This window comes from Zootoca vivipara, chromosome 5 (assembly GCF_965207765.1).
Source record: "Zootoca vivipara chromosome 5, rZooViv2.hap1.1, whole genome shotgun sequence".
Lineage (NCBI taxonomy): Eukaryota > Metazoa > Chordata > Lepidosauria > Squamata > Lacertidae > Zootoca > Zootoca vivipara.
The window spans coordinates 49,707,086-49,722,670 of record NC_142588.1 but is presented as its reverse complement, the minus strand read 5'-3'; the positions used below and the strand labels follow the sequence as shown (position 1 = coordinate 49,722,670).

Genomic DNA, 15,585 nt, shown 5'->3' with positions numbered 1-15,585 from the left:
ATTAACACGCTCACAACCTAGTTTCAAATGCAGGTAACTATCATGGCTTTTACACCAAGGACTTTGATTGCTGCTTTCTGTGAAGAGAGTAGGAAACTGCTTAACAAAGCTCTCAATACCCTCAAAACTACAGCAGCTACTTTCTGAAGGAGAACTCGTTAGGATGATCAAGCCAATAAAAATAGGTTTCAAAGCAGTTTATTGAATTTATTTATGTATGCCCTCAAATAGGGATGCTCCTGCAGCCAATCGGAAGCTGCACCTTGGTTTTCGAATGGTTCCAGGAGTCGAACGGCCTCCTGGAATGTATTATTTTCGAGAACCAAGGTATAACTGTATCTGTTAGTTCCCTGGCATAATGCGTGCAGGTCTAAATCCAACACAGAATTAGGTATGCTAATCAAACATGTATATGTTTTAGTTTAGGCTACAGTGATCTAGGGCAGGTGTCACCCAGTCTGTATTGGAATGTAATATATAAAGTAAAACTAATATTGGGAATGACTGGGTACTAAACACAAATCACCCAGTTACCAGTGGCCCCTTAAAGTATTCTTCACGCAGAGTATGCGCAGTTAGCTAAGCAAAACACCACCAAGAGTGTAGGTATAATCTGCCTTGTGTGAAACCCCTTACTAGCTGTATGCTTGTCAAAGCATACAGATGAAAAACTAACTTGGGTTTCTTCAACGTAAAAAACAAACTGACTCTAAAGGCTTTAAACTAAATATAAATACTTTCTCCCACATCCAAAACCTCCCACAAAACCTCCCACAAAAACCCTCATTAAACTACCCGAGAACTATCAGCAAACAAAGTAATTATACTAAGGTTTAACTAAAGGGGATCTCTTAAACTAAGAACAAACAGAGAGTGATCCATAACGAGATGTATCAAACTGCAAGATCTAGCAAGAGATGCAGAAGGCTTTATAGCAGAGCCTTATATACAAAAAGCCAGAGCCCACGCCTGTGAGCAATTAAGAGAAACGTTTGCACCTGTTTCTCTTAAACAGACAGTGTTTACATTAGACCGGCACTAAAGTAATGACTATTCAAAACAAAATCCAACAGTCTGCCAGTACATCCTATGGTCTTTGTGAAAGGTCTCAGTGGTTAATACCCCCTCAAAAACCCACAATGCACAAATAGACTGCTTACTCTTCCTGCTCAGTTTCTGTTTGCACAGGCCCGGCCTCTCCTACAGTGAACATGCCCTTTTAAACAGGCCCACAAGACAGGATATGCACTCTTCCATCTCTGCGACTGAGCCTGGCAGTGGCTCATGTAGGTGATGTTTCTCAAAATTTCAGATGTGCCCACTAGCCTATAAAAGCTTGGCAACCCCTGATCTGGGGTGTTCAAAGCATTTCACAAATACTCAACCATGCAACCATCCTGTAAGGCAAGCTATGAGTATTATTTTTGTTTTGCAGAGCTGGGACTGAGATCAAGAAGTAACAGCTTGCTTAAGACCACCTGTTGCAATTACAGTGGTACCTCTACTTATGAATTTAATGCGTTCTGAACGCACATTCGTAAGTCGAAAAAAATTGTAAGTTGAATCCCATAGGAATGCATTGGGAGAAGAAATTCATAAGTCGAAGCAACCCTATCTAAAAATTCGTAAGTAGAAAAAATCCTATCTAAACCGCATCCAAGATGGCGGATGGAGCTCTGTTCGCAAGTAGAAACATTCGTAAGTAGAGTTATTCGTAAGTCGAGGTACCACTGCATTGCTGAAATCAAGATTTGGTGTGCTGGTGTGCAGATGTCTTGGTTCATATTATGCTGTAGCAGAAAGATAAGGAATACAGTCGCACCAAGGATGAATTAGGTTCATCAGTTCTCCTTTCTTATGCCCCTTCTTTTATGCATTGATGATGATACGTAATGCCACCTCATTCTTACTGTTGCAAGAAAAGGCATTTGCCATGAATATGGGGAAGAAGGAATTTGGGTGGGGGGAGGCATCACCACCAGCCTCACACATTTCAGTTCTCTTGACATTTGTGCTCTATCACATCACCAGCTTGCTCTGAGACATGAGTAAATTAAATTTTCCAACTATGAATATAGCTGAGGAGGTGGGGTTGAGTCATCTGAGTGAATCAAACGAGGGCACACAAGTAACGGGGGATTGCAATTGCAGCATCCCATTTTGTTTTCTATCTGTATCGAAATGATGGGGCCATTTTGCTCTGGCTTTTCCAGCTTGCAAACAGAGCTGCTCTGCTATTCATAGAGTGTATTAAGATTAGGAGAGAAATTCCAATTTCCATTACCAGCAATGATGCATTTTCCTCCCTTGTCTGCGGCCTGATATATGTGCAAACTGTGTGGGCGCTTCACAAAAACTATATTGAATTTTACAGACACTGGCTCTGGGCTTGGACAACCTCAACTGATTCATATGTCACAGAGAAACAGAACCGGATGTCATCAGCATATTAATGCTGAGACCTAACAGCTTTGTATAGTTAAACGGTGTGGGGGCAAGATGGTAGCCTTTGGGGCCCATAAAGCATAGCTGTGGTGGGGCCAACAGGCAGTCCTCTAATGCTACTCTCTGAAACCAACCCTGCAGGTAGGAAGAGAATCGCTGAAGAACACTGCGTGCAATTTTTATCTTGCAGAGTCAGTCCAAAAAGAGACAGTGTTCAATGGTATAACAAAACAACTATAGTACAGTACTTAGAGATTGCATCAGAATAACATTTATCCCTCTCTTGAGAAAGGTCATCCACCATGATAGCCAAAACCATCGGATCAGAACCTTGTCTAAAATGGATCTAGATCAGCATTGGGAAACTTTTGATTTTCCATACATTTTTGAATTCCAGCTCCCATCATCCCTGGCCATTGGCTATGTTTGCTGGGTCTGGTGGGAACTGTAGTTCAGCAACATCTGGAGGGCCAAAGGTTCACCACACACCTGGTCTGGATAATCAATAGCCTCCAACAATACTTTCAGTTGTGTTGCCACAACCGTCTCAATTACGTTGCTCGAAAAGTGGGTATTAATGACAGAATGATAGATGTCTAAAACTATTGAATCCAGGGTGGACATTTCCAGGATGGGCAGCAGGCACCACTCCCCTATATAGAGATGCATTCACCACACCTTGGACCCATCCAATGAACACACACACCTCTCTAGCAATCAGCCAAGAAGGGCAATGGTCTGGATGGAACATGATCAGCCTCATTCCTACAAGCACCTTGTCCACATCATCAGAGTGCATCAACTGATGCCACAAATGAGAATTGGATGTACCACTGGACACCTCAGCTGGATTTGCAGTCAGAGCAACATCAAGGTCTCCATGGAGAAGAGCAATTTTATCTTCAAAGGCTCTTCTCAAAGAGTAGCAACAGGTTGCTGAGTGCCAAAGCTGCATTCATGGAGGACGATGATAAGACTGGCCTAGGCATACAGTTTCTTGTAAATACTGTAATATAATGTTCTATTAATCTCACAACTCATTTTGAAAACCAAATTAAATCTTAGTGTTACGTCTATAGGACAAGAAGAATTGGGAAGGAAATCTTAAAAATAGGCAGATACCTTACATTGCAGACCCCAGTATAAAAGAGCCATAAAACTTTTCATAAATTAAATAGGGGGGTGTGTGTGTGTGCTTCTTTTCTTATAGTTTCATATCCCCATCTCCTGTTCTGTATTTTATTGTACCATATTTGAAAAAAAGAGAGAGAATAAGTAAATCCTAAATCCACATTGCTTCAAAACCCAAATGAAAGGAGGAGTTTGAATTGCATCAGTGGAGATCCTGGGAAAGAGGAAGGGACCTGGAAGACAGGTGAATGACAAAATCTGAACCTGTACTTCTGTTTTGCAGTGCCATCTTTGTCATCACATCCAGGGTTTCATCTGCTGGATTCTGATATATTTAAGCACTAATACAAATTTAGTACATTCAAAACAAATTAGCTGGTCAAAATGTGCATTTCTAATAGATGTGAAACTGAACAATATGTGGGCTTTTGTTTCGAGTGCAAATTACTGCCAGGCTACTTTTAGCATGAGTGGCTATTCATTTTACACACAGTATATAGGTTGTATTTAATATGAATGGAAGGAATATACACCTAAAAATCCTTTGTGCACTCTCATGGAGAACTGCACCAGCAGGAGAGTTTGCATATCGCTTGGTCAATGTACCCAGTCATCAACTGATGTTGGTGAATAGGCAGAACATAGAACTGGTTGCAAAGTATTTAATGCATTGCCTGGTCAATATGTACATTCTCCACTTAGAAACTGTGACATGTGCTGGTAAGCTATGTGACACTTCCTCAAATTATGACTTGAGGTTATGCAGATGGAGTAGACAAAGTACACAATTCCCCACTCACCCTCTCAATAGGTGCACATTTCCCACAATGCCAGACAGATGTGCACCGTGGCTAGCTTGTGTGCGCATTATCCATTCAGTTCATACTGACTTCAAGTTCTTTATGGCATAAACCTGCAATGTTGGCTGCAAATTGTTGGCTGATTCTTCCTCCCTACCCTCTGTAAAATGTCATGTACTTGAAATCAAAAGGTACCAGTCAACACACTTTCTACAATGGCTTAATAGTCTATGCAGAGCACGTTTTCAGCCACTCTGCGGCTAAGTAAACAATGTCAGGCCCCAGGTGGGCGGAAAAAAATGTCTGTGCTACTGAACACTAAAGAGTTGACACGGTTCAGCTTACAAAATCCAGCTGTGAAGAGCAGCTGGTTTTCTGGCCTTCAGCAGGGTGTATGCAGAAGGATATGCTTTGGAGAATTGATCAGGGGGGCACTCCTAGGGAAGAGGAAAGACAGAAGATGTTTTGTTCTGCCTGCTATGGCAGTCATAAAGTGGGCCTCTGACAGTTCTGATTACTCCCAACAGCTGGGAAGAACACTTGCTTTGCTTTTTGTTCTTCCGGTGTTCGCCTGAGATGACTTGGAGAAGTGGCTCGAAAAAGTGGAAAGGAGGGCAGCAGGGGGAGAGGAAGAGAGAGGTGTGGGGACAGAGAGAGAGAGACCATAAGGAAGGAGCAGGAAACTCTGAAGAAAGTGTATGGCTCATGGGATTCTGTTTTTGCCTTTTCTTTTTAGGTCACCAAGAGAGAAATGGGAGATGTATGTGAACCTTCCTTGCAGGGCGCTACTGCCAAATTCCCCACTTCAAGCAACTTCACCCCATTCTTCTTTGTCTTCCTGCCTACTTCTTTATCCTCTTCCTGTGAGGGACACCCCCCCCCTCCCCAAGGAAAAAAAGAGAACAATCCACTCTTATAGAAATCCCTGCCTCAGGCTGGGAAAATCAAGGGAGGCAAGAGAGGAAGTGGTGGAGAATGAGGGGCCAGGAAGAGAGAGCAGCAATGCATTAATGAACTCAAGCAGATAAAACAAGACACTTACTGAGGCAGAACATTCGCCATCATTGTACAGGTCACCATTCATGTCTCCTGCTCCCCCCTTCCCTCCTGCATCATGTGTTCTCACTCTACTTCTATCCAATATTAAAATGCTAAGGAAAAGGTTCCTAACATAGATGCAGTAAAACAAGGTCCTCAAAGCGAAAGGTACCAGCACATAGACTGACTGCAGGGGTGGGGCAGGGAATGCATGGGTCTTTATTTATAAGGCTTGCATGGATTTTCTGCAGCCCTGTGGTCAATATGTGTTTGCAGCTGGCAAAGGAGACTGATTTGTGGAGACATCTTTGGATTTGATGCACAATGTGGAATATAAAAGGGTTATGTGCATTCATAGAAAACAGGTCAATTCACAGTTACTGGTTATGAAACTGCATTTGTAGGGTAACAAAACTCGGGAATGGAATATCCATGTTCAACAGTGGAATACCTCTCTGTACAAGAGTGAACAACAGGCAACAATTCAATCAAGCCTTCTTTGCAAGTTTCCCAAGAGAATTTGGCTGGCTAAATGGAAGAGAGAACACAGGCACGGCCAGTGGTCAGGGTTGATGGGAGCTGTAGTGCAGCAGCATCACATTGACTACCCATGAATCTCAGGTAGATGGAACTGGGAGCCATCTACCTGGGATTAACTCAGAATCTGTTTTATGATTTCATAACCTCCAACATTTCTCCAATGAAAATAGGGGTGTCCCATAATGATAATTTTACAATTTCTACCTCCCCACACCTTACTGGATTGCCCCAGTCACTCTAGGCAGCTTGCAACATATATAAAAACATAATAAAACAGTAAACATTTTTTTTTTAAAAAAACCTTCCCTATACAGGATTGCCTTCAGACGGCCCAGGGGTCAGATAACGCCACACCCTCCAACATTTATCCAATGTAGAGAGAAACTATGTTTTTCTGAAATGTATTAAACTCATTTTGATTAGGGGTTTTGTGCATTTTGTATACAGTACAACTGAGTTAGAGGACAAGTAGGAATATGAATAAATTCATGTTGAGTAGGACTTTTAATTTACTGCAATGTATTAACGAAGAAAGCTGATCACTGGAGAATGGATGTTTTTGAATTATGGTGCTGGAGGAGACTCTTGAGAGACCCATGGACTGCAAAAAGATCAAACCTATCCATTCTGAAGGAAATCAGCCCTGAGTGCTCACTGGAAGGACAGATCCTGAAGCTGAGGCTCCAATACTTTGGCCACCTCATGAGAAGAGAAGACTCCCTGGAAAAGATCCTGATGTTGGGAAAGATGGAGGGCACAAGGAGAAGGAGACGACAGAGGGCGAGATGGTTGGACAGTGTTCTCGAAGCTACGAACATGAGTCTGACCAAACTTCGGGAGGCAGTGGAAGACAGGAGTGCCTGGCGTGCTATGGTCCATGGGGTCACGAAGAGTCGGACACGACTAATCGACTAAACAACATTAACATAGTAAGGAAGAATATTCAGATGGTACATCTAGCCTGAACTACAATATTACTATTTGCCACACATTATGTTTACATAATAAAGAGTAGAAGGCTAATTTCTTGCTGACCTTTCAGAAGCAAGAACACTCAGTGGCAGAGTATGTGCTTTGAATGCAAAAGGACTCTGGCTAAGTTTCTGGCATCTCTGGTCAGGGGTGGAAAATAAGCTTGTCTGTAACCCTGGAGAATCATTTCAGGCACTTTAGAACAGAGAAGGCCAATATAGTGCTCTCCAAATGTTAATGGACTAAAGCTCCCATCATCATTGACCAGTGGCCATGCTGGCTGTGGCTGATGGGAGTTGGAATCCAGAAACATCTGGAGGCAAAGGCAGATCTAGAAGAGCACACTTGATGTGGTTCCATTGGGCACGGAGCTTCCGGGGTCCTGCAGGGGGTGCCACAACTATGACATCCAATGGAAGACGAGAGGCGGGGGCATTGTATTTTGGCGTCTCATAGGGCACCACTGAAATTTGAGGCACCAAGGTCCGCCATTGTTGGAGGGGAACGTATCATATTGGCTATTCTGACTTATACATTACTAAACTACATAGACCAATGGTCTGACTGACCATACAGCAGCTTCCTGTAATCTGTGTTGGTAACACAGCCTGGCAAAGAGCAGACAACATCTGCTGTCTACTGTCAGAAGTAGTACCTGTAGCAATGTCCCTTCCTTGTATCACACTTATTTTTCCTGAGGTCTGCTGCATGCCTAACTTGAGGAAACTTGGCCGTCAGAAGTTTCTCTAGTTTTCAGAGATGTAGAAACAACCAAGAAACCCAAAGGAACAACAGAGCTGGAGGAACCTCTTATTTTTAAGGATGTAGGCTGTCATTCCATAATATCATCATAGAAGCATGTTCTCTTCATTTCAGAAGTCAGTGCTAACCATTGAGCAGAGAGACAGAAACTTCCTTACTTTACAGCTGCTTCTGAAAGCCAGACACTCTGGTGTATGAATCAATGACGATGAGCTGGCATGTGGGAGAAAAATAAAATAAATAAATCCCAGCACCCTGTGTTTAAAGTATGGGATCTGAGGCTTGTATTTGCACATATTTAAACTCTCCTCTTCTTTCGCTTCCTCCTCCTCCTCCTCCTCCTCCAGATTTCCTCACCACAAAGGCTTGTCAAACACTTGTCAGCAGCACCTCACTGCGACTGATTCACTCCGAGACGCTGGAGGAGTTACTGCCTTTCACTGCTACTGTACATCTCTGGGCAGACAGGAACAGGGTGGGGAATGAGGAGTGGGAGCTATAAATAAGAAGTCCTTGGGGCTGCAACTGCCCACTGGCTGGTGGATTCACAGCTCACATCAGCAAAGGAGAAAGGACGCCTTCAGGACCTGGAAATGTGCCTCAGCTTCCTAGGGGAGTATTTATTGGCTTTTCCTCATCCTGCCCCCACCTCCACCCCTACACAATGTCTGGTGGTGATTCTTTTCCCAGACACGATTTCAGCATAAAACAGCTGTCTTCCCCTGATGTCTACTAGAGCCGAGCACAAGGAAGTGGTGTGGTTTTAAAGTTCTACCACACTTCCTTAAAGGCTCCCATTTTCATCCTCCCACCCCTACCCTATTCTGCACCAAACCTTTTAGTTATCTAGTCTGTCATTATCACCCTTGACTTCATCTGCCTTGTCTACTCCTGGGCTCTTTGACAGGAGGAGGAGGAGGAGAGAAAAGTACAGATCTGATGCTCAGATGAGGTTCATCCGGTGAGTGAATTCACCGATGTTTCTATGACTGTTAGCTCTTTCCTCTATAATTGGAAGGGGTTTGGTGGTGGTGGTTTTTACTGGTTGCTGAACATACCCAGGAGAATGCAGACATACTCTTTATAGTATATCATTATTCTCTCAAATACCAGGGATATTCCATCTCAGATGGAGGGATTGGGAAAGATGAGCAAGATAATTACCTGGTGCTGCCTCCAGAGGGGGACCCTCTTGCTGCCCCCTCCTACGCATCATGCAAATATGCTGAGTGAGTGGAAAAAAGGAACCCACATTACCATTCTCAGGAGTCTAAGTGCTTCATCTCTAAAGCCCTGCTCCCTGCATTTATTTATTTTTACTCAAAGTGTTGTTCTTTTTGTTGTGGCTCTGATGATATAACCTCATCAGTGAAATTTAATTAGCATATGAAACCACCTTGTACTGAGTCAGACCATTGATCTTCTAGTCTACCGGTGCTATTTGTCTAGAAAAAAGAGGTGCCGGAACTCACCATGAACGCCTCCCTTGTTCTCTTAATGGCAGTTCCAGAACTGAGTTCCAGTGAGTTCAGGCTGAAAAATAGCCCTGTAGTCCACTACAGTATACTTTAATGTGACGGTTTTAATTGTGAAAATTAATAAAAATGTGTGTGTGTGTGTGTGTGTGTGTGTGTGTGTGTGTAAAAACTCCATTTGGCCACAAAATTCATTGGGTGCTTACCCATCTATTAGTATGTATTTACCCAGTGGCAGCTCCCTCACGTCACAAGTTTTCAGGCTGATTGCTCACAGAGAGATAAAGTGAATTCTACTTTACCAGCCCTAAGAATAGTACAGTCTCCCCTACCATTCTGAAAGTTGGCAGAGAGATTGTACCAGTTCATTTAAGAAGAGGTAGATGAAATGTTGCAGTGCTGGGTAACCTTGGCCACCATGGGAAGGAACCATAACTCAGTAATACAGCACCTTCTTTGCTGAGATCCCAGGCATCTTGAATTAAGGTAGTAAGCATAGTTGCCAAGTTTTCACTTTTCTCGCGAGGAAGCCTATTCAGCATAAGGGAAAATCCCTTAAAAAAAGGGATAACTTGGCAGCTATGGTAGTAAGTGATCTCCACTGCTTGCTGGAGTAGGCAGTTCTGGGCTAGCTGGACAAGTTTGACCTGACCTGGTATATGATAGCATCCTATGTTCAAAGAAGGGTGCAGAGTGTCACCTACTGATTGACTTGTGCACTACTTCCTGCATTCAGCTACACCAGGCTTCCTCAAACTCGGCCCTCCAGATGTTTTGAGACTACAATTCCCATCATCCCTGACCACTGGTCCTGCTAGCTAGGGATCATGGGGGTTGTAGGCCAAAAACATCTGGAGGGCCGAGTTTGAAGAAACCTGATCTACACTTTACTGTAGGTAAGAACGTAGGCGCCAGGTGAAAACATCCCTCTTCAGCCAGAAGCTTGGCTGTTAAACACCTTATGACCTTTTAAATGTGTGGTTTTCTTTCTTTAAAAAGTGTTATGCATTTTGTATTTTTATGCTGTAAACCACCCTGTGACCTTCAGGTGATAGCAAGAATAAAAGCAATAAGAATAGTCCTGCTGGATCAGGCGAGGCGCCCATCTAGTCCAGCATCCTGTTCTCACAGTGGCCAACTAGATGCCCATGGGAATCCTGCAAGCGGAATCTGAGAACAGCAGCACTCTCCCCTCCTGTGGTTTCCAGCAGCTGCACTCAGAAGCATACTGCCTCTGACACTGTTAGCAGACACTGATACCTTTAAACTCCATGAATTTGTCTAACCCTCTTTTAAAGCTGTCCAACTTGGTGGTCATAACTTCCTCTTGTGGGAGCACATTCCATGATCTATCCAGAGACGAACGAAGGCGTCGTGACACCCGGGGCGGCAAACCACTATGTGCAGCGCATGCGCGGCATTGCACACATGCACTGTACGCAATGCCGCTGCACATGCGCTGTACATAGCGGTTTGCCAATGGCAGCACTCCAGCACCGTACGGACGATGCCGGGATCCTCTGCTCACGGCTGCAGCTGCGAACGGAGAACCCTCCATTTGCGGCTGTAGCGGCAACGGAGGGATCCCACCGCCGTCCATACAGCGCTGAAGTGGCGCCGGCAGCAAACCACTATGTATAATGCATGTGCGGCAGCATTACGTACAATGCACGCGTGCGATGCCACACATGCCCTGTACATAGCGGTTTGCTGTCGGCACTGGGATCCTCTGCATGCAGCTGCAGCTGCGAACGGAGGATCCTCCACATGCGGCTGCGGTGGCGCGATGGCTGCTCATGCCACCACGAGCCTCCACGGGGTGCCTTCTTGTCACCCCCCCAAGAACATGGCACCCAGGGTGCACCGTCCCCCCGTTTCGACACCACTGGGTCTATCTATGCACTGTGTGGATAAGTACTTCCTTTCATTTCATAGAATTGCAGAGTTGGAAGGGATCTCAAGGGTCATCTAGTCCAACCCCCTGCAATGCAGGAATCTCAACTAAAGCATCAATGACAGATGGCCCTCCAACCTCTTCTTCAAAATCTCTAAGGAAGGAGAGTCCACAACCTTCACTGTTGAACAGTTTACTGTCAGAAAGTTCTTTCTGATGGTTAGTTGGAATCTCCTTTCTTGTAACTTGAAGCCATTGGTTCAGGTCCTAGCCTCTGGAGCAGGAGAAAACAAGCTTGCTCCGTCTTCCATGTGGCAACCCTTGAGATATTTGAAGATGGCTATCACATCTCCTCTCAGTCTCCTTTTTACCAGGCTAAACATACCCAACACCCTCAACTGTTCCTCATAGGCTTGGTTCCAGACCTTTGATCATCTCGGTCCTCCTCTGCACATGTTCCAGCTTGTCAATATCCTTCTTAATGGAGCACAGTATTGTAGGTGTGGTCTGACCAAGGCAGAATAGAGCAGGACTATTATTTCCCTTGATTTGGACACAATACTTCTGTTGATGCAGCCTGAATAAGCAGTCCAGGGTTGTTGTTTTTTGCACTGACACTTCTATCATGTCTTAGTCACCTTGTCTCTAAATGAAAAAGCTCCAAATGCTGTAAACTTTCCTCTTGACTAATCTTGATATGGAGCAGTAGATATTGACTAATACAAGAGGTACTGATAACAATTTACAAATGCAAGGCTGTCAGAAAGAAGATGGAAAGTTGAAACACATAAAGACATTCTTTAAGTGTAGAAATGCATGACTTCATTAGTTATTGAGGAAACCTCCTAACCATGAGTGGTTGGGACACCAACTCCCCCACCCCATCTCTTTAATTCAGACCTTTAGAATCAAGTGCAAGTTCAACGTATGATTTCACCCCCACCACACCCCTAAAATTTAGATAATAGGGGGAAGCTTCAAACAGTTGACTTACTGCTTGTCATGCAGCTATTAAAGGCAAAGGAGCCTACGGAATTGTAGAATGCCTGCCAACAACAAATCTCCCAAGAAAAGGTCAAGTATATGTGCAGCTTAACAGCGCTTCATTTAATTAAAGGGTTTTATGGATTTACTGATTTTAATTGACTATTGTGCATGTGCTTTAAGAATTCTTACCCACACAGAGCTTTTGGGTTTGGATGGGATTAAAACCTAAATAAGTACCCTTTGCTGGCAGTGTTCTCAGCATAAACTATTCCTTCAGGTGTTACAGGTGTTGTTGTTATTATTGCTATTAGAAGAGTGCTAAGAACGCTTTGTGATGTTGGAATGCTAATGATAAAGAAAAGCAATTGGCCAATATCTACTGCTCACAGCAGAGAGACAGGAACCAGGCAATTATGTTCTGAACAGATTTGTTTTAATAGGAAAAGGGCTAGCTGCAAAAATTCTATTATACATACAAATTGATTTTGATAATAATTACACTTCTAAAATGAGATGCTGTCAAGGTGAAAATCCCATTTCCTCTGGTAAATTTTCTTCCCACTGTTGTTACACGTCGTGCCTAAAATTGCTATAATTTACAGAAAGTAGAAATAACCATTTTCTCTTTATTCCTTCAGATTATTTTGCGGCCTTTATAGCACTCAATCAGCATGTTATTTTTCGTATAGTACTTGCAAGCAGTTGGCCTCAGTTTCCCATATTTCATATGGGAAAGACTGATAGAATCCTGTGAAAATTCACACGTGTGGTCTTTGTAAATGCTTCCTTGGTACCCATTCCCCACTCACGTGCCAAGCAAAGTCACTCAGAGAGAGTTCCCATTTTACACACGTCCAACAATTTACAGCTGGGATAGGGAACATGTGGCCCTCAAGAGGGTGTTGGACTCACATTCCCATCAAGTGAGGAGCACCTCAATGCACCTGCCCAAATGGTGGGTAGGCAGAAGTTGCTACTGGTGGCATCCCTGCTGGTGGTAGCCTGTCGAAAGGGAGGATGCAAAGCTGGGGTGGCAGAAGAGCCACTGGATTCTGAGCAAGCCATGCTGGCATCATGTGGCAGCAGTGGGCCTGATCCAGGGATCTTCATTACCCAAGCCTGGGAGCTGCCACAGCAAAGAGCTTTTTCCCTGCCTCCCTTCTTCTGCCATGGTTGGCGTAAGCAACAGGGCTGTGGATGGGGTGGGAGCCTCGTCACTCCATTAAGCTCCACACTGCTAACCAGGAGTTTGGATTGCATCCTAAGCATTGATAAGAGTTAAAGAGATAAGCAGCAGGGACTACAGAAATTACTACAAAAGAATCTCTAAATTTATAATCCATTATATTAATATTTGATAGGAAAGGAATAAAGTAACTTTCCTTTTACTCTTTTTTCATTTACAAACTTAAACAGATAAATAAAAATGAAAGAGAGAAATCGTGATAGAACTAGGAGAATGCCAATTTATATTGCCCAATGGATAGAATACTTGCATCACTCTGCTTATCTGTTTCCTGTCACCCCTAATCAATATAAATTGGCATTTTCCTAGATCTATTATGATTTCTCTCTTTCATTTTTATTTTTCTGTTTAAGTTTGTAAAAAAAAAACCCTAACCCATAGCAAATGCAGTCACACTACCCTTCATATATTGCAATATTTACGTCATTTCCAAAATGAAGATTATCTCCATGTATGAAAAATGAAATGATGTTCACTGTGTGTGGTATAATATAACATGCATGGCTATGGTTATTCCTTGGAGCAGTGGTGGACTTTGGGGTTTCACACAAAATTCAGCATCCTCCACCTCTCCTAGTTGCGTTGCCCCCTGTAGTGGTGCCAAGGCTCCTTGCCCAGTGTGACCGAACCGGATGCGCTCCCCTAAATCTGCCTCTGCTTGGAGTCGTCAACCTTTTGGGGCCAGTGGGCACATTTGGAGTTTTGCAAAAGTGTCATGGACACCATAGCTGCCAAGTTTTCCCTTTTCTCGTGAGGAAGCCTATTCAGCATAATGGAAAATCCCTTTAAAAACGGATAACTTGGCAGCTATGATGGACACCTATCATAAAATAGTTTGTGACATAATGCAAAATGGCTGCAGTTGAGTGTGGAGTGGCATAAGACAAAATGATATGGGCTTCTCCCGGTCAGTCAACAGAAAAAAAGCCCCTACATCAGCCACCATCACACTCAGAAGTTCTTTGCACCTCTTCTCTGTTCAGACTGAGAGGGTGGGAGTCCAATCCTGGCACCCACTCAAATGTGGGCATTTGGTGGTGGTGGTGGGGGGCCGAGTTCAGTGGTGGGGAGAGGCCAAGCCGCTGCAAACAGAAGCTGCACGGGAAGAGCCACAATACCCTTGGTTGTTTTTAAAAAGGCGGTGCTTACGACATTACCTAGCAGTTCGAAAGCACGTCAATGCAAGTAGATAAATAGGAACCGCTACAGCGGGATGGTAAACGGCGTTTCCGTGTGCTGCTCTGGTTCGCCAGAAGCGACTTAGTCATGCTGGCCACATGACCTGGAAGCTGTACGCCAGCTCCCTCAGCCAATAAAGCAAGATGAGCGCCGCAACCCCAGAGTCATCCACGACTGGACCTAACGGTCAGGGGTCCCTTTACCTTTACCTTACGACATAAGCAATGTTACATGCATTGCAAGAACCTACAACAAAATGTTGCAGCGTGGAGTGCTCCTGAGCAATGAACTATCTCACCATCATAGCTGCCAAGTTATCCCTTTTTTACAGGGATTTTCCCTTATGCTGAATAGGCTTCCTCGCGAGAAAAGTGAAAACTTGGCAGCTATGCTCGCCATCCTCTTTTTCCATGGGAGTCCATTCCTCTCCTCACCCACAAATTTTCTGCTCCCAGTCCCCGCCCTCAACAACCAGTCATCATTTCGAACCGGGCTGTTTCGGGTTTGCCTCTTTCGTTATCCCCTCCCCGATTTCTCTTTCTGTACTGTACTTCTGCAGCCACCAGGGGGATTCCCAAGAACGTTGACACTTCCCTCTTGTCCGGGTGGTGGGTGATTTGGCACTCGGAGAACGACACCCCCCGCGCGCGCGCCTTCACTACAATGACGAGCGCCCTCTAGCGCTCCCTCTTCGCTCCAGCGCCCACTGCATTACCCTCCCGTCTCCAGTTTGGCGCTCTCCTCCCACTCCCATTGGCTGTCCTCGCCTTGGCGCCCAACACAAGTTCATGTCGGGCTGAACCAATTCCTACGAGGCGGGGGGAGGAAACGCGTTATTAGCTCGCGGGCCTACCTCTCCGACTCCTAAAATGCTGACGCGAAAACCGCCGATAGAACAGCACCTTCAAGACGTGGGAAGGGACGGGCTCTTCCTCCGCTGCCTCTTGGTGCTTTCCTTTCCCGGGTGTCCTCCCAACCCTCCTATTTCCAGAGATTAAATGGTGCGTTCCGCGGCGAACGGGATCGGGGAGGCTTCGCCGCCATTTTGTCCGTGGTTTGCGAGCGGGGCGGGCTCAGCGCTGAGGAGAGGCCGCCGCCAGCATGTATATCAAGCAG

The 15,585-nt window shown here is 44.6% G+C and overlaps 1 protein-coding gene and 2 long non-coding RNA genes across 4 annotated transcripts in view; 2 read left to right on the top strand and 1 right to left on the bottom strand.

Annotated features, from left to right (window-relative positions):
- The window catches only part of LOC148685671 (uncharacterized), an 18,362-nt gene extending 2,833 nt beyond the window's left edge, over window positions 1–15,529 (bottom strand). The window contains exons 1-2 of one of the 2 annotated variants that reach the window (XR_015950234.1): window positions 15,323–15,460; window positions 12,461–13,305 (exon numbers count right to left, since the gene is read on the bottom strand). This is a non-coding gene — a long non-coding RNA (uncharacterized LOC148685671). Of the gene's footprint in view, window positions 1–12,460; window positions 13,306–15,322 lie in introns of those variants that run through there. The other variant, XR_015950233.1, reaches the window with a different exon arrangement.
- LOC148685672 (uncharacterized) lies at window positions 8,220–9,307 on the top strand. Its single transcript, XR_015950235.1, has 2 exons — window positions 8,220–8,649; window positions 8,802–9,307. It is a non-coding gene; the product is annotated as an uncharacterized LOC148685672 (long non-coding RNA).
- The window catches only part of SMC3 (structural maintenance of chromosomes 3), a 36,656-nt gene continuing 36,591 nt past the window's right edge, over window positions 15,521–15,585 (top strand). Inside the window, exon 1 of the mRNA XM_035132801.3 lies at window positions 15,521–15,585. Within this exon, the coding sequence (XP_034988692.1) occupies window positions 15,571–15,585 (15 nt within the window). The 5' untranslated portion in view covers window positions 15,521–15,570.